Source organism: Athene noctua, chromosome 5 (assembly GCF_965140245.1).
Source record: "Athene noctua chromosome 5, bAthNoc1.hap1.1, whole genome shotgun sequence".
In the NCBI taxonomy this organism is placed as follows: domain Eukaryota; kingdom Metazoa; phylum Chordata; class Aves; order Strigiformes; family Strigidae; genus Athene; species Athene noctua.
Window position 1 is genome coordinate 52,740,326 of NC_134041.1, and position 18,160 is coordinate 52,758,485.

The 18,160-nt window shown below is 47.5% G+C and overlaps 1 protein-coding gene across 1 annotated transcript; it reads right to left on the minus strand.

Moving 5' to 3' along the window:
- Nucleotides 1–427: 427 nt before the first annotated feature.
- Nucleotides 428–17,542, minus strand: ACTR1A (actin related protein 1A). Its single transcript, XM_074907631.1, has 11 exons — nucleotides 17,433–17,542; nucleotides 11,587–11,651; nucleotides 10,624–10,699; nucleotides 9,745–9,870; nucleotides 8,826–8,950; nucleotides 8,264–8,480; nucleotides 5,287–5,379; nucleotides 4,372–4,546; nucleotides 3,453–3,514; nucleotides 3,035–3,075; nucleotides 428–2,646 (listed from the first exon to the last, which is right to left on the minus strand). The coding sequence occupies exons 1-11, from the start codon at nucleotides 17,478–17,480 to the stop codon at nucleotides 2,544–2,546; spliced, it is 1,131 nt and encodes a 376-aa protein (XP_074763732.1). The 5' UTR covers nucleotides 17,481–17,542; the 3' UTR covers nucleotides 428–2,543.
- Nucleotides 17,543–18,160: the final 618 nt, after the last annotated feature.

Here is an 18,160-nt window from a genome sequence, read left to right on the forward strand (position 1 = left end):
GCACTGTGCCACCTCCCTGTCTCCAGGCCTGCCCTGGGAGCAAAGCCTGCCATGTTGGATCTCTGCAGGTGCCTGGGCTGGCACCAGCTCTTCTTACAAGGACAGCGGTGTCACTGCCATCACTGCCTGCACCAGCCCTCACTCACAGCTCCACTGCGCCTCGGCTGCACTTGACCTGTCAGCAGTGAGAAATACAATATAAAATGGTTGCTGAGGAGAGTGGCTTTGAACACTACCAGCACAGACCACAGCTGCAGCCCAGGAATCTCCTCCCTCAGCTCCAATGCCAGGCCAGGAATGCAGTCCTGGACCAGAGGTGGTATCTCCTTGCAGAGACTGGCCAGCAGCAATTCTGCACAGGGAAGAGAAGAACACAAGTTATCTCCTTAGAAATCCAAAGGTGGGAAGATGAGGCCAGGAGGCTTGATGGTTGTATATGAATGACTTTATTTAAGTATGCTGGGCACCACCAGGCAACATGGTTTGGACAGTGTGCGAGGGAAGTCAGGCAGATCAAACGCACGCTAGATCGGAGACGGCACCTTTCTGTCCGGTCACTCAGGTTACAAAATGGAGCACTGCTGCTTCTGCAAGGGCAGCAGAGGGGCAGGGAGGGGGAGGAGGAGATCACTGGTACTGCCTGGGGGGCATGTGTTAACTGAACTGAGGGGTTTGCTGCTTCCCCTCTGCATGCTGCAGCAAACCAGCAAGAACCCAACTGATTTTCCAGCAGAAGGCTAAGCGTTGACAGCTCTTGCTTAAAACACACAGTCTGGCGCTGCTGGGGGTAGGTGAACAAGCAGCCTGGCCTCAGCTGGTAAGGGACCACCACACCTGCCTGCCCACAGCCTCTGAGCTCAGCAGCAGGCCCTGAGAACACTGCTCCTGCAGGGGCAACATGCTGCTGCTCACATTCGTCTCTGCTGGGGCAGTGCACCCTTTTGCCACACCTCTGCAGCAGCCCTCCAGCTCTGACCCCATCTCTGTGCTGAGAGTGACCCCAAGGTGATGTGTGGCAATGAACAGAAAGGAGGGGAAGCGGGAGGAACTGCCACGGAGCAACTCCAGCTCCACTGCTACTGCCAGCGACTGCAGAAAATTAACAACGGAAAAAAACAAAGAGCACCAAATAATGCGTAAGAAAAACCTGAAGGGGAAACAGCAGCACTTGCCAATACGAGGGGTCTCTAGGCCTGCCCATGGCTGTAAAAGCAGAAGCAAAGCAGCCTCCAGGCGAGCAGGAAGGAATATGCAGTACGGCACAGCACGGCCATCACAACAGCTTCCTGCTCACACCAACGTCCTGGCACAGCTCACTGTCCTCCCGCTTTGTGTATTCAGAGAACGGGGAGGTGCCCGCAGCAGTTACCGGGTGGTGGCGCAGGGCTGGCTGGCAATTCCGCTAAGCACATGCGCTGTAAACAGTGTTAACATGGAACCATGGACAGCTAGGTAATGGGTGTTCAAAGAAGATCCAAAGCGTTATTCCCAGGTGCTCTGGTCAGTATTCGACATATCCTCAGACAGTTCAATAAATAAAACAATTCTTACATTACAATGCACCTTTTCAATTATTATTTTGACCCAGAATGGATAAAGTACACAGGAGTTATGCCTGGCTGCAAATACATGCTCCCTTTGCCCTGACATGGCAGGAAGGAGGGAAACAGCCTCGACTCTTACAGAGAAAGAACATGAGAACCCAGCACTGTAAATCTTGGCAGGTTGAGGGGGAACACACAAGTGCCTTCACCCCCATTCTGGGGCACTTGCTTCCAGAGGAGAAAAGGTATTTAAAACAAGGTACGAGAGAATAACCGCCTAGTACAACGATAGCTGATTAGATTTGCTTTGTTCTACTCCATGCAATACAAACTAAGTCCTATCACCAACTTCTCCAGCTGTGGCGCAGACCCACACATCAGGTGAAGAAGTTACACACGCATACGCACACTCACACACCAAAAACAGTGGGGGCAAATGGGCTTAACCGCTGAGAATGTCCTTTCTCTTAATAAAAAATATATTAAAAACAACTTCAATAACCTACTGATGGTGAATACACTGCAGAAGAAAGTAGCTATGGGGCCTCAGCTATGTGTTTCCGGACAATCCAGGCAATGCAGCCAGGCTGACTAAAGCCTGCATGAGCAGTCTGCAGTGGTTGGCTCCCTTCTGGCTTGCTAGGCAAATTCTATAAGCTGTTCCCTTTGTTTTTGCTTGCTTCTTTGTTTTACAGTGACAAATGTGATTACGATACAGAAATTAAGGGACTGAAATGAAAAAGGAATGAGCCATTCTGGAGAAATTCAGACTGGTATTTTCTCCTTTCCATTTAAAAAACCCAACAAAAATAAAATTAAAAAATAAGAAGTTAGTAGTACTAATACAACCCTTCTGCTGCTGTCGTCTTTGCTCGGTGACATCGGGGCATGCTGGCGCACACACACACACACACAGGCAGCTCTCAGACACTCGGACTCAGAAAAGCGAGTTTAGAACTGAAGTGAGTCTTCGGAGGAGACTGAGGACAGGTCCCAGGGCTAGAAGGTTTTTCGGTGGATGGCACGAGCTCCGTCTTCTTCATATTCCTTTTTCGAAACCCACATTTTCTTAAAGGTGTCCAGTGAGGCCAGGATAGAGCCACTGGGGAGAGACAGGCATGTTAGGGGTTAAAGGAAAGTGCTGGGGGCACTCTCATGGTATCTCTGCAGCAATGCGCTGTTTCTACTGCCTAACACTTCCCTGTGTCAGAAAGGTGCTGAGGCTCCCAGTTATTTACAACAGAAATGCTCTCTGGACAGTTGCTTCCTCTTGTGTTAGCCTCAAACATGCTGGCACTACAGAGCCTGTCACCAGCCACCCCCTCCCAAGCAACCTGCTGACTGCTGCTCCAGTAACAGGCTGAGCATGGCACAGCTGAACAACAACACCCCAACACACAGCACCAGAAGGGACAGCAGCATCAGTGCCGACAGGCTGCGCCTCCCCAGCCCGCATCCCACAGCAGGACATGTCGCCGTGCAGTACATACCCAATCCACGTGGAATACAATCTCTCCTGAGGAGCCGATATCTGGGAGAAAGAGAGAATCAGTCAGTGCCCTCCCAAGGTCCAGTCTGCTCCTGCTGGCATGCTGTCCCCATTTCACTATGGCTAAAGCTGACAAACACAGGTGGGATCTCTCCCAGCAGAAAAACACCCAGCAGCACCCCCAAAACAGCCACTGTGGTCCAGGATCCTGGACACGGGTCATGTTGTCAGAGGAGCCACCTTCTCAGCAATGAAACCAAACAGGTTTTCATCACAACAGCAAATACAGTTGGGCTGTCTCAGGAAAGCAATTTCTGCCTCAGAGCAAACATACGGCAGCTGCACTCTCAGCATGGTTCGTTAAGGGCCACACAACCACACACATAGACAGTGATAAACACAAAAGAGGTTGTTCCTACCCTTATTTTAACATCCTTCGGAGCTAGTTTCTTCACTTCACTCAGCAGCCTGTCACCAAAGCCTACACAAGACAGAAGACATGTAGTCTGAGCCCCTCAGCAAAACCCCAAGTTCCATCTACTAACAATGTGGACATGTCCTATGCAGTCCTATTCAAACATCCCATTCCAGATCTCAGAGACACCCAGAACACAGCCAGTGTGATAACAGATGCTATCTCCCCCAAGGCAGACCACAAACACTGGCACAACAGGCTCTATCCCTCAGCAGCAACTTGACATGAGCAAACAAGATTTGTAGCTAGGGTCACAGGTGGGCCAGTTCTGCCCCCCTTCCCTGGGCATTCCTCTTGTGTCCAGGCCATTTGTAGAGAGGAGCAGGGTTTGAATGGGAAGAGCAGGACCTATTGGGAGATATCCACCTGCGGCTAACAGACTGACAGGCTCTGGCAGAGGATATCTTTAAGCTGGTGGGGGCCAGCTGAGCCCCAAGGGGATGGGTAGAAAGTTTTCTCCACACACGCAGCTGACATTTCATGCAGTACCAGTACTGTTGGACTCTCTCGGGTATCAAGGACCTGAGATGCAAGAGCCTTTTAGGTATCCAGTCTCAATTATCCTGAACTAGAGCAGCAGAAACAAACACAGCTATTTAGTCCTGACACAGGCAGAGTGATAGGAAGAAAAAGACAAAAGCCTCCAAGCCCAGGAAGTGATATACAAGGACAGTGGCATCTTGCATACCGAGAAGGGTATGACTAGGACTCACAAAATTAAACAATAACCCTCCGCTGAGAGAGCAGAGTTCCCCCAGCCCTCATCTCACAGACAAGTTGGGTGATCTGGGTTATTCTCCCAGTTACACATGAGAAGGAAGAGATCAGGTATGTCACAGCCCACAGAGAGGAGAGACAGGAACCTTTGAAGAGCGTGGAGCCTCCAGACAGCACGATGTTGGAAAACAATGTTCGCCTCAGGTCCATGTCTGATTTCTGAATGGCAAAAACAAGCACCTCGTGCAGTCCTTCACATTCCTCCCCTATCAGGTCTGGCCGGAACAGGAGCTCTGGGGCTCGAAAACGGGCAGAGCCGATCTGCAAGGAAGGGGAGAAGTTAGCACAGAGGGAAAGAGAGCAGTGTGCCTTTGTTCACTATGTACAGTTTGCAGGACCTGCCTTTCTTAGGTGAAACTTCAGAGTTCAGAAGTTTCCCTGACTTTCATGCTGCATCACTACCTCCCAAGTGAACACCAGTTTGGTCTCCTGCTCCAAGAAAATGTGCTATTTACATTTTGCAGATGAAAGAGATGAAGAAACTTGCTCAGTCCCATACAGCAGGTCACTGGCAGAAGATGGAGCAGTTCCACCCCTGGTGCTAGAGGCAAGACCTGTATTTCCTCTCCAACCATTCTGTAGTGTGCTCAGTCTTTTGAGTATTCCTAACTCAGTCTTCAAAGCAACTGTTTCTGCACCTCTAGGCAGAACAAAAGCCACATACAAACCCACTACTGAGTTTAGTGAGCTGATAACTACCCACACTCCATACCTGATCTGCATAAAGATTGGCTAGATCAGAGCCTTCACTCAAACAGCTGAGTCCCCATGGTCATGCTGCATCCTTACCCAGCACTTCCAGTAGAAGCTGTGAGGTTTCTAATAATGTTTTCTTCCCATAAAAATTCTAGTGCCCAGTCAACAGCCTGGGATGAGTTCTGGTCTTTAAAAATTATCCCTTCCCACCTAATGTCACATTACATTTCCATCACTAGGCAGGCAGCCCTTCTGGAAACCCTGTGCTTCATGTTAGGAATCCTCTGAGGATGGTCCTTACATACCTCAATAGTGCTTCCATCTGGCAGGTAGTACTGAGCCTTCTCAGTCTCCAGAGTCTCATCCTTCTGGGGGTTTATTGACAGGTAGCAGGCACGCTGGAGAGGAAATATGAGTCAGAGGGAGAGAGAGAGAGATGAGAAGGGTAAACCTAAATGCCTCTGATAAAATACTTTCCTCACTAACAATCAAAATCCGTGTATGCCTTTGGGGAGACGAATTTCAACAATATTTTGTGCTTTTGGGTTCACATCAGGTAAAATACCTATACCTATTCATGCTACAGCTGATTAGAGACATCAAGGATGCTCACACCCCCTCTAGCTGCTGCTCACCTCTCACTTCCAGCTCTCTCTTACTGCTTAGAAGTTACTCCCTCTAGTGCAGATGGGGTAACTATCCTGTGAGTGCTTTCAACCTACTGTAGGGCAAAGCAAAACATGCACTCAAAACACCTTTGGTGACATTAACCTTGCATAAAGGTGGGCTCAGGTAACTTCACAACAGATTAAGAGTGCAAACAAAGTCCATTATTCCATTTCAACAGGGTAAACACTAATAGCTAACAGCAAAAACTTCTTAACATGATCCAAGCTGCTAATTTCCCATTGCACACCTACATCTTAAGTTACAAGAAACAAAATATTTTGACTTTTCAAACTTCTCCAGAACTCCGTATTTTTTATTCCACTATAAGCTTTGCTATTCCAAACTGTTATCATTTGGAGATTGGGAAAAAAAAAAAAAAAAAAAAATCTAAACAGAATCACTGAAACATTTAGGTTGGAAGGGGCCTCTTGAGATCATCTAGTCCAATGCCCTGCTCAGGCGGGGTCAGCTAGAGCAGGCTGCCCAACACCATGCCCAGTAATGTTTGGTGTAACTCCACAGATGGAGAATCTACAAACCTCTCTGGGCCACCTGAGGGTATCTGAACACTCTCAGAGTAAACCAAGAAACAGAGAACAATGTTTGCACTGAAGTAGGTATTAAAGGTTCCCCTTTTAAGGTAGTTTCTCCTCGAAACTTTTCAACACCATCAAAATTTTTTTCCCCTTAAAAAAACCAACTCAAGTCAGATAGACTAACAGATCACAAGCAACTTTTGGGACTGAGAAACTCCCACGTACAGGGTCTCAGCTTTGTGCTTGCCACAGTGCATGCAGGCTGCATATCCAAACTTCTCCAGAGGCAAGAAAGCTGCAAACATGAGCAGCCACACTCAACACCTCAGATTTGAAAACCAAATCACAAATGGCACCAACATCAACAGAAATTTCACTGCAAGTTCCAGGCACAAATATCCTAGAAATCTGCAACACCTTCCCCAGTTAAAACTAATCTTAAAGTAAAGCAAAAGGTGTAGGTTGGAGAGTGAACATCAGGTTGTTTCCTCCCTTCTCAGCAGTCTCACTAGTGAGGGTAGTCCGTATGCAAAGCAGAACTTGGCTCACTTTCCCTTGGTCTTTGTTTCCCTAAATGTATAGTCCAGAGAAGAGACCGCACTGATGCAAGATGTTGTGATTAACAGTCAGCACAACATCTTTTAATAGTTTTATCACCCAAGATGCAAAGGGAGCCTTGGCCACTTATGAAGAGTGCAAGCCTCTTGCTTTGTCCCACAAGGCCATTGCAGTTGTACTGCAACTGATGCTTGGTACAAAACAGGTTTCTTCTGAAGCAAATTGTTCTCCAGCAAGCCTCTGATCACCAGATCTTCTGGTCCACAGATGCTGCAGCATCTGCACACGTCAGCTTTTTCTCTCCAACAATCAGCACTTGTAGAACAGAGAGCAACTGCCAGGTTAAAACCAACAACCCTATGAAGTCTCCAGCTCTGGGCAACAGGCAGAAGATATTCAGCTGGACTGTTATGTGAAGCACAAGCGCTGCTCCCTCAGCACAGCCACACTGAGCTATAGTGGGGCAGAACAAGCAAACCATTTCCCTTATGGTCCTTTGCTGGTAGGTCACGGGCTCAAGAATAGCTCGTTAAGGCTCTCAAGCCCTGGCACAGGCTGCTGACTCAGTCCAGAGTCATCTGCAGCAATCACAGCTTGTGATGGGGTCCCAAAGCACTCAGCAATCACAGCCAGGGACGATCTCAGGACTGACCCCATGCACTGAAGGCATGGATGTTCAGGCAGCCCCGAGTCACACACAGCCTTGCCAAATTCAGAAAGCAACCCATCTGCATGAGCATGGCGATGCCACAAGGCTGCTGTGAGCAGTCACCAGCTCTGAGCTACTACTCACTGTCCCTCCTCTGTCCTCCTCTCTTGGCACACAACAGAAGCCAAGGTAACTAACTGCTTTGCTAGGAATCTTTATTGTGTCTTTCCAAACCGCTGCATAGTTCTAAAGTCACTAAACGTTACAGACCCTATAAAGAGAGGAAGCTTTTGTAAACATGAATGCTGTGAGTGAATTCTTTCACAGGGGCGGGGGGGGAAGCAACCTGCAATATCCCACTTGTGATCCCTACCTGTCATGGATTTTACAGAGCCTTGCCCTGAAGGGTAAACAAACACTAGTGAAAGATACCATCAGACCCTGAGAAACTGCAGCACAGATAAATCTGCAAAGCAGATTCTGAACCACTAGCCTGTCTTCACCTCCACGTCAACAGCCCCTCAGCAGGAACTGGATGTGATCTTGACTAAAAGTCGCCCAAAAAATGGGATGGCTGAGGTTGCAAGGGACCTCTGGAGGTCATCTTGTCCACTCGCCTTGTTCAAGCAGGGTCACCTACAGTAGGTTGCCCAGGACCATGTCTCAGCAATCCCAGCTTTCTCAGCCTTTCCTCATAATAGAAATGCTCCAGTCCTTCCGTCATCTTAGCGGCCCTAGTTTCCCTCAGGTAGATAAAGGAATAAGGTGCAGAGTTAGGTAGGCTGGCACTTCCACTAGATTTCACAAGTCACAACTTCCCTTGGGCAGAAATCCCTTCTTGGATAAACACAGAAACAGACAGTACATCACCTCCTTGATGGTCTTGACAATCTCAAACTCGGAGGTTGTGTGGAAGTCATAGCCTTCCTTCCGGAGATAGAGACGCAGGAAGCGTGAGACATCACGGCCAGCGATGTCAATCCGCATGATGGAGTGAGGCATGGCAAAGCCTTCATAGATGGGAACTGCATGGGTCACGCCATCCCCTGAGTCCAGCACCACTCCTGTAGTCCTCCCAGTGGCGTAGCTAACAAAGAGGCAAACAACCAGGTCAGAAGATGCAATTCAAAGTCACCCTGAGCATGCAGCACATCCAGGTTCAACTCAGGGAGCAGAGCTTTCACATGAACAAGAGCTAAAACAAAACCAACCAAAAACCTAGCTCTCATCATAGTTCAGCAAATTTCTGTAAACTCTTATTACAGAAATTAAAATCGAGTTTCAGATCTTGCTTGAGAATGGGATAAGTCAAACATCGTTGTGGTCTTCCATAGTTTTGGGTTTTTTTTTTCCTTTTTTTTTTTTTTTTCCTGAAAAAATGGATTTCACAGCAACATTTCACAAGCACAAATAAAAGACAAAAGACACTTACAGGCTAAGCACAGCTTGCATGGAGATGAATAGCGCTGGCACATTGAAGGTCTCAAAAAACACCTCAGCAGCACGCTCTCTGTTCTTGCGTGGGTTTAGGGGTGCTTCTGTCAGCAGCACAGGATGCTGGTAAAGAAAAGAAGGAGCTGTGCTGCAATAACCAGGAGGCAGCTAGACATGTGTTCCTGAAAGTTTCTGCTTATTTATTCACTTTAGGAACCACTGGTGCAAGAGGACAGGTAGAAGGGAATAATTTCAGCTACTGACCTGTGTTAAGACTGAAAATAACCTCTATTAAGCTGGAAGACCAGCAGGGTTCTGGTCTATTTATGAAGAAGTGTTAGGGAATCTACTCTGTGAATGACCCTGCTGCGTGAAGGACAAACAAGATGACTCTCAGTGCCAGAAGTCAGCCAGATTAGCCAAAATACAGACCCTAAAAAAGGGTGAAGGCATACGGTTTTAGCATGAGCAGGCAGAAATATTCCTACTCCACTTACACAACATACTGCTCTCAGTTATTTAATAATTTTTTGGTCATTTTCTTCCAGACCACAGGATTGTGGTTTTCTCCTTCCTCACTTCAAATCACGTCACTGCTGAGTGGATATGTCTGGTGTGCAGGCAGAACAGGAAAAGTTAGAAGCACTTGGCCTAGAGCACAATCATTAGAGAGTGTGAATAACAAATGCTGAAAATCAAATTTCCAGTCAGGACAGAACATTAAATATCAGGAGGAATTCTGCTTGGACACTTCTTGTGCAGTATCTCCTGAGAGGTGAAAGAGCCTAATTAAAGAACAGACACATTTAGAAAGAAGAGCAAAGGAAAAGTCCCAAATCCTTCCTGGGGTTCCAAGATTTCTGGTGTTACCCACACACTGAATGATGCCTGTGTCAGGACATAATGAGGTATCTCACCTCCTCTGAGAATGTCTGAAGCTGGTCTTTTGAATACACATATTGCCAAATGCGCTCCATGTCATTCCAGTCCTTCACTATGCCATGCTCCATCGGGTATCGGATCGAGAGGAGACCTCTGTGCTCCTGAGCAAACAGAAAGGACAACAGAGCACACCTGTCAGACTCAAGCAATCACATTTCTGAGCACTATGGCTATGATTTAATGTCAGACTCACTTATTTTTGATTCCACTAAAAGACATCTCTAGCATACAGGGCAAAACCTGAACATTAATCACAAACATCTCTCCCACAGAAGTATTCACAAGATTAAACAACACCAAGTAGGAAAGCCTGGCATTTGTAGAGCACATTCCATTCTGACACTTTTTAAGCCAACATACAGACACCTATTAAGTAGTATCTTTGTTTTACCAGCTCAGTCATGATATAAAACATAGCAGGGTAGTATTGGGGAATGTAGTTCAGCGGGCTCACAAGAAACACGAGACTGTAAGACTGCATGCTGATAAAAGCAGGACTGTGGAAAGCAAGCTTCTTGCCCACACCAGGGAGATAAAAGGCAAGCAAGTAGGGCCATATCTAAAGTTCCCAGTCAAAAAGACAGGGATGTAACCATACAGGCCTAGAAGTAGCCTAGAAAAAAAGGAGAGATACAGAAGGACTTGGAAAAAAAGGCCTGTGGTCAGCAGGTTGGCACAAGAATTTCATGAAGCTTCCCACACCTTGGACATTTAAAAGTGACAATCTATTCTGCTCTTCAGATCTACACGCTGACACCAAGGAACCACAACCCATTTAAGCACAGCTGCTACAGCCCATCCTTACAGCAGCATGCTGAGACATATGGAGAAGTGCAGTATACAGGTTTTCTTACCTCTGCCTTTGGACCAATGAAAATGTCCCCTTCTAAAGCACCAGCCATAACACGAGTGTGCTTTGGTCTGCCCACACTAGAACAGAGGCAAGAGTATAAATGCTTCTAGAGAGCTCAGATGCACCCAAGGATTAATGACTTTGTTCCTCTCTGTCCTAACCAGTACTTTCTAAAGCAATGGGTGAGTCCGGCAGCACTATCAGGTGCTGACAGACCCATATTGGCTCTGAGCTAATCTCAGAATCAGAGGTGAAGGGAACAGATTGTAGACAGTTCTGAATTGGCAGAACATAAGTCAGCTGAGTCTTGCCACACTTTCTCTGATGATTCAGGACTTATTTGTTCCAACAGTGCCTGGGGTGAACATGGCTAGACCAAGCAACCGTCTAAGCTGACAGATCCACATGGTGTTGCCTGAACTCAGTTAGGCTTCTCAGATTAGACATTCATAGTCCCATACCCCACCTCATATACAGAACATGTTGCTCAGAACACAAATACACTCATTAACAACCCACCCCAATGAAAATAAAAACCAGTGACAATTCAGAGTTCCTGATCCAGCAGTCCTCCTTCCAGTAAAACTCTCAGAAAACTTCCAAGTTTGGCAAGAATCAGGACATCAGATCACACACCAAAGAAATACAGAGGTCTTCACGCCTCTCGTCCCAACTTTATCTTTCTCCTGGTCCTTTTCCTCATGTCTCAGGACTAAAGTATCCTACAGCTTTGGTTGGGTGTTGAGCCTGACAAAGTGATAAATCATCTTTTACAGTGCATCCCCCCCTGAAAATCTCAAAGTACTTAATAGTAGAGATCTCCTCTCCCTGATGCTTCTGTGCAGCGGGCAAAAAAAAGAATAACTAATTTCTTCAGTTACAAAATTGGACCATTCCTCCTCTCTATGTATCAAAGAATTGGTAAATGGTACTAAGAACTTACCAAGACCAGCAGAATACTTACTAGTTTGGAAAGCAGTATTTCGGTATTTGATCACCTGCAAAACCCGCTTTAATCACACCAGAGCCCTGTGGGAGCAACAGATAAACATGTGAGTTTATCATTCATCCAGTGATCTTCCCAAGTTTTAAAGGAGTAGCAAAGTACATCAGCATGAACAGATCCTCTCCTTTTTACCAGGAATAAAGCTCCCCAGGGAGTTGTTTCTCCAGGCAGGGCTGGGGACAGGAAGGTGCCAGCAGGCCAGCTTGGCCACTAGAGGGGAGTAACTGGCACCTCCCTGGCAGCAGCACATGACACATGGCACAAACACCCAGGAGCATCCTGGTGCTGCTCCACAAACACACTCGAATGCTGCTCTGTACAGACAAGTATTTTTCTATCCAGTGCTATGGCTAGGGGTGCAGGAGGCTAAATCCAAGCTCTGGAGTTTTCTATAGATCTTAAATACTCTCTAGGTGGAGGAGACCACTCTAGAAAGCCAAGCAAGAGCAAGTGAATCCTGCCAGCTTCAGGGGCCACTGCTAAAAGGGTGAGAATGAAGGCTGTAGGCCTCTCAGAAGCAGCAGATTCACAAAGGATAAAGGAAGATAAAGTCAGAGAAGGGAATAGGAAAGGTCTGTGTGAAACAGATTGGAGTGGAAACTAGGGAAAAGAATATTAGGTGGTGGATAAACTAGCTAATGCTAAGGAGGAAGGTCACAGAAACATGGTCAGAAAAGACACTGGAAACAAACCCAAGCTGGGGTCTGGAAAGAACAAAGGTGCCAGTCAGACTGCAAGGGGAAGGGCTGAAGGCAGGAAGAGCGACTGACAGGATAGGGCTTGTTTAGAAGGATAAGGAAGAAGAGATGAGGCATGGCAGTCAAAAAGGCACAAACCCAAAAAGCCTACTGCAACATTCAAAGCAGCACCAGCAGCAAACACAAGGCGGGTAAAACCAGCCGCAGGGAAGCCCTGGCAGGGAGTCAGTGCCGGGCATCCAGCCCTGCAGCTCCCGTCCCTGTCAGTATCATCCGGAAGCATCCTGGGAACCCCATCATCAACTTGGATCTGTGCTGACTCCTTCCCCTCCTCCATTTCCTCTCCCTGCACAAGGGAATGACATCTTGAAACAATGAGCAGCTTGCAGGAACACCCAAGTTTTGCTAAGGAGTGGATTTTCACAGGATCTTCCGGATAAGCTGTTTCACTGGTAATCAGAGACTACCATGGGAGCAAGCTCTTCTGCAGAAAGAGGACCAGTTCTGCTTTACCCTGTACTGAGAGAAAAAGCACGTGAGTTTGTACTGAAACCTGTGAAGTGCCTGTTCACAATCAAGGGCTCTGCAGCAGGACTGCTCTGTTTTTGAGGCCAAAAAGACATTCTGGCTGCCCCAGAGCATTTTAAAATGAGTAGCGATGCAGCTCCTCCACTGCTTTCCCCTTTCCCCCCACCTCTGCATGGGTCAGCATCACTGCTTTCACTTGGAGGCTGAGGCCAAACGAGTTGCTCAGGGCTCTGCCAGACAAGCCCTGGCTGCAGCTGTTTCTTGATGCTGCTGTCCCAGCTGTCCGCCCCAATTCCTGTTCCAGAGGTTACCAGCCAGAGCCAGCTCAGCAGAAAGGAATAAAAGGTGGCCACAGCCTCTCCAGTTCACAGTCCAGCACATTATTCCCAAGCTACTTTCATCACCAGATTCAGCCGAGGTGCTGGGCTTTGCACAGAATACGTGTTCTCTGCCAACCAGGCCCAGGGCACTCCTGCCCTAAAACCGCTGGAGTCAGATTTGCCAGGATGCATCTGTAAGAGATGAGTATCAGGAACACTTTGCAAACCAGACCTAGCTAGTTATAAAACACGTAAAAGCTAGATTGCTTGACTCCTTGCCTCCTGACAAACGCCTGCAGCCAGGCTGCTCAAGGAGCACACCCAAGCTGGCACCTGGGCAGGACCACTCCCTCTGGGCAAGACTACTCCCTCTGGGCAAGGGGGACTTGGCTCCAGTTGCATCCCAAGGTCTGCACTAACAGGTACTGGTGTGACAAAGCAGCCTGTGAAGCATTAAAAAGACTTCACTTTAGACAGACTCTCTTCTGGCTATTCACTTCAAAGTGAGCAGGAGTTAAACAAAACCACTATTCTGATTTTCCTTATCACAGCTTATAAACAACTCTATACCTGGGAAATAATACTACCTTTTGTCAAGCCTTGTAGCAAAAAAGCTGAATCAAACACAGTAACATAACCACATCAGAATATTGTGCTTACTGAATATTTCATTCGAGATAATGACTGATCTTGCTGCCAACAGTCTGCTGCTGGGAAGTGGCTTCAGGAGAACAATGATGCTTCTATTTTGACACAGAGATCAAAACTTCCTTATGCCAGGCCAAAAGTTACCCAGCATGTCCTGGTGAGATTCCCAGTAAATTATGCATTTTAAGATTTACATATTGAAGTTCAAAGTTAACCGAATGTGTTGGTAGCTCAGAATTCCTAGCTGGAGTCAAAGACAGAGGAGTGTTTTGAATGTGCCGGTAGGATGGGACTTCAACACAGTTGTGCTTCCAGCTGCCTGGGAATGAACCAAGCACAGCTGTTTGCTATCTCCGCACTACAAAGACCCGAGAGCACTTTCTGAACTATTCAATTTTTCTTGAAAACATTTTACTTCTTTGAAGATATCTGTGCACTGAGTAAATCTATTTATTATAGACCAGTTTGAGATTCCTATACAATGAGAGGGAAAGGTTTAAATTCTGAAATAACCCTGGCTGATTCAGAAGATTTAAAAGACCTATTTTCCTATCTTTGTTTCAAATAAGCAAAAAAACATGAATCCTCCTTTCTGCTACAAGCTCTGATTTATTAAAATTTTTTTAAAAACTTAAATTAATAACCTTCTACCAGTAACTATCCTGGCTGGGCTTTCATCCTTTTTTCTGTGTTTTGTTTTGTTTGTTTCTAATCTGAGCAAAAGAATAGAAGAAAGAAAAACTACATGTCAAATATAAAGGTCAAGGAAGATAAACTCATGGAAAATTCTCATTGAGTACCTTGAAGTAAGAGAACCTGCCTATTCTATAGCTCTGTAGCTAGTCAGTTATTGATTCAGTCATCTTTATGCATTTAGGACTCAAATTTAAATGGTAATCACCAAGAGTAAATCTAGCACTTTTTATGGAGAATGCACATTTCATATCATAAAACTATTTTATTAGATACATATTTTATAATATCAAGAATAAACCAAAGACACAACAGCCCTTACTGACAGCTCAGCTGTTTAAAATGCCACCACTTAGACTACAAAGCCAAATTTTATCCTCTTTTATGTAAACAGAAACAATTCCATAGAGGTCAAGGAATTTGCACTTGCTTAGGCCACAGCTGAACCATGCTGCCTATTTACATGTGCTTTATGTTCATCAGGGCTCCCAGACCATTTATTTCAGAAAGAGCTTGTTGGGAGTGTAAGATGGGAATACAGTTCTTTTAAAAATGATCTATTGGACAAGGAGGATTATTACAGTTGTGCTGAGCCACAGCTCTAACCTCTCACTGTATATTACAAGACTTTCCCCACTGAAAACATGCATCTGAGTGTACTGTTTGGCAAAAGAAAAAACACCTCCTTGTTGAGTTTTTAACTGCATACATTAATGCCCTTTTGAAACACACCAAGATGCTAGGGTAGGGTTAGAACGGGGGTGGTCTGGCTTGTTCACCGGCTCAGTACCTCATTTACCCCTCCCCACCCTTCTATACAGACACATACATGAGACAGGATAACGTTCAGACTTGAAAAGGTGCCTGCAGCTCTCTGAGAAAAAGCAGCAACGAGGCATCCGGAACAGCGGTACCTGCTCTGTGCAGCTCCACTTCCCGTCCTGCCTGAACTCAGAAGAGTACCAAAAATGCAGTGTCACCACAAGGCTCCTCGTCTGACAGTCTGCCAGCATTAAAGGCAGATGTCACAACAACTGCTTCATTCTACTTCTTGTACAGGGAGGGGAAGCGGGGGAACTCATTTATCAAAGAGACAAGAAGAAGAACTAGTTTTTATAAGACCAGCTGATAAAATAAGAAAAAAACCAGAGTCAGTTGCTGACACATGAGCTCTCCTTCAAGGCTGAAGCAGGGGCGGCAATCACTGCACTCCAAAACAAAAGGACATACTGAAGTTAGATATAGACTGCGATCATATGACTATAGCAAAACAAACTGATGCTCACTGTACCAGAGTGCCTGGAAATAACTTTAATGGTTACCTAATCACTTCACACCACAGCAGGGTCAGTGCTATTCCAGTCATTTCTAAGAACAATTAGCCTAACTTATTCTTTAACTTCTCCAGTAAAGAAGATAACAGGTTCATCTCCACATAGTTGATTCTACTGCTTAATCTCCTTTTCCATTAGATATTTTCTGTCAGTGTCTAACCTAAATTTCTCTGCTGTGATTCCGGGGAAGAAACAAAACCAGAACTGTATCAGAGAACTCAAGCTGTAAAAAGGAAATTGGGATCAATAATAAAGAAGGGGTTAGAAGAATAATTAGCTTGATCTGAGAGATCTTACAATCATTCAGCTTATGGGAAAAAAAAATAGGTTGAGAAGAGCTAGCCTAGTAGGTCCACATGTCATATAGCAAAAGGACTCATCAGAAATTAAGATTATGGAGAAAGAAGGGAGCACAACACTGACCCCTCAAAACAACAAAATCTGAATCACTGGCAGTAGAGGTCAGAAGGGAGGAGCATGAATTTGTGACTCACTACACTGAACGAGGCGCCTTCCAATATATGCCTGCCTGCCCACCCACCCCTTCCTAGACAGTCTTTTCTCTTGAGAGGCCAGCATGGACAGGGCTAATCAAAACTGGACCCAGAAGTACCTCACTCAGGCATGCAATCACTCCCACTCATCTCAAACCGAGCTGTTACCCACACAGGTTGAAGGTCTGCTTTGAGCTAATGAGAAGCATTATCAGGTAGGAGCAGCCACCTGTGACACCACACCCCACTGTCAAATTACAGCTGATGCAACCCATGCTGGGAGCAGTTCCTTCAGGAGCTCTGCCTCCTGCCGGCTCCGGCATGGCAATCCACCCAATGCTTTGGGTGCCAGCACTCCCTTGCTGTGAGCACTAGGCTGGATACCTTAGGAGGAGGTGGCTGGTCCTGGGAGTGACCGTCCCCCTTTCGCTGGGCCTGTCAGGGAGCTGCCTGTGATGGGGGGCTGGCTGCAGGGTGCCATCCCCAGCAGGGTCCCACGGAGAAGAGCAGACCCCCCAGAGCATGCTGGGAGTCCGGCCAAGGCCTGCCCCAGAGCATGCCGGGACTCTGGCCAAGGCCGGGCCCACCAGCCCCCATTGTCCCCCAGGCACAAGGAGGGGCCGCAGAGCCGGGGTGCAGCCCCGCCTGACGGACAGCTGTAGCTGCCAATGAGCACGGGTGTTTTCCGCGAGGGCGGGGCAGCAGGCACCCCGTTTCAGCAGTGAACAGCGGCCTGCCCCCGCTGACTGACAGCTGCCCCAGCCAATGGGGTCGCCCCGCCCCTCCCAGCCAGCAGACACCTCGGCAGCGGCGGGGGCCGCTCCCCACCAGCGAGGGGCAACGGCCCACCGGCGGGTGACAGGCAACCACCTCAGCCAATCGTGGCGCGTCGAACCGCGGCGGCCCCGCCCCAGCGGCGGCCTGCGAGGACGCAGCGTACGGCGCTGTACGCGGGCCCGAGGCGGCGGCCAGGCCGGCGGAGGGGGGGGCGGCGGGCGGGGCGCGGCCGTCCCCGATGACAAAGGGATTGCGGCTCGCGGGCCCTTCCCGCCCTCCCAGCTCCCGGGACGCGCGGCCGCCCGCACTCACGTTATCTATCACGACGGGCTGGTTCGCTATCACGTCGTAGGACTCCATGGCGAGGACCCGCCGCAGCCACCCGTCAGGGAGCAACAGCCCAGCCCTCCGCGGCGCATGCGCGGAACGGCGGCGCGGAGCCGCCTGGGCGATGTATTCCTCCGGCCGCGGTGCCTGCTGGGAAGCGTAGTCCCGGCCTCGCGCGGGGCATGCCGGGAGGCGCGCCGGGAGCGGGGCATGCCGGGAGATGTAGTGCGGAGAAAAAAAAAAAAAAAAAAAAAAAAACGGAAACGCGGCAAAAACACCCGCGGCCTGGAAACTGCCTTTTCGGCGTGAAACCTGAGTGAGGTGGTGGGTGCTGTCTTCCAGGCGAGAACTGTGCACTTCCACTAAAAAACACTGGACTTCAACGGGCTGCTTTACAGTTTAATAGATTTTTTCCTCCTAATTTCTCTAACAGGGAAAGATAAGAAATTATTGTGTCACCTTCTGTAGAGGGAATCTATCACCAATGAAAGTGTTTTACTGTCCCATTATTCCATGGGATCATCTCTACAAGCTGCTGGTTATAACACGTCTGTGTTCTCAGAGTATTACCTAGTTTCTCTGCATTTTTGGAGGCATGGCAACCAGAAATGTCAGTACAAAGAATACATGTAATAGGCATCCTAGTGTTAAATAACGTCTTCCCTGATGTTCTCCACTTGCTACATGTTTTAAAAGCACTTCGAATAATTGAT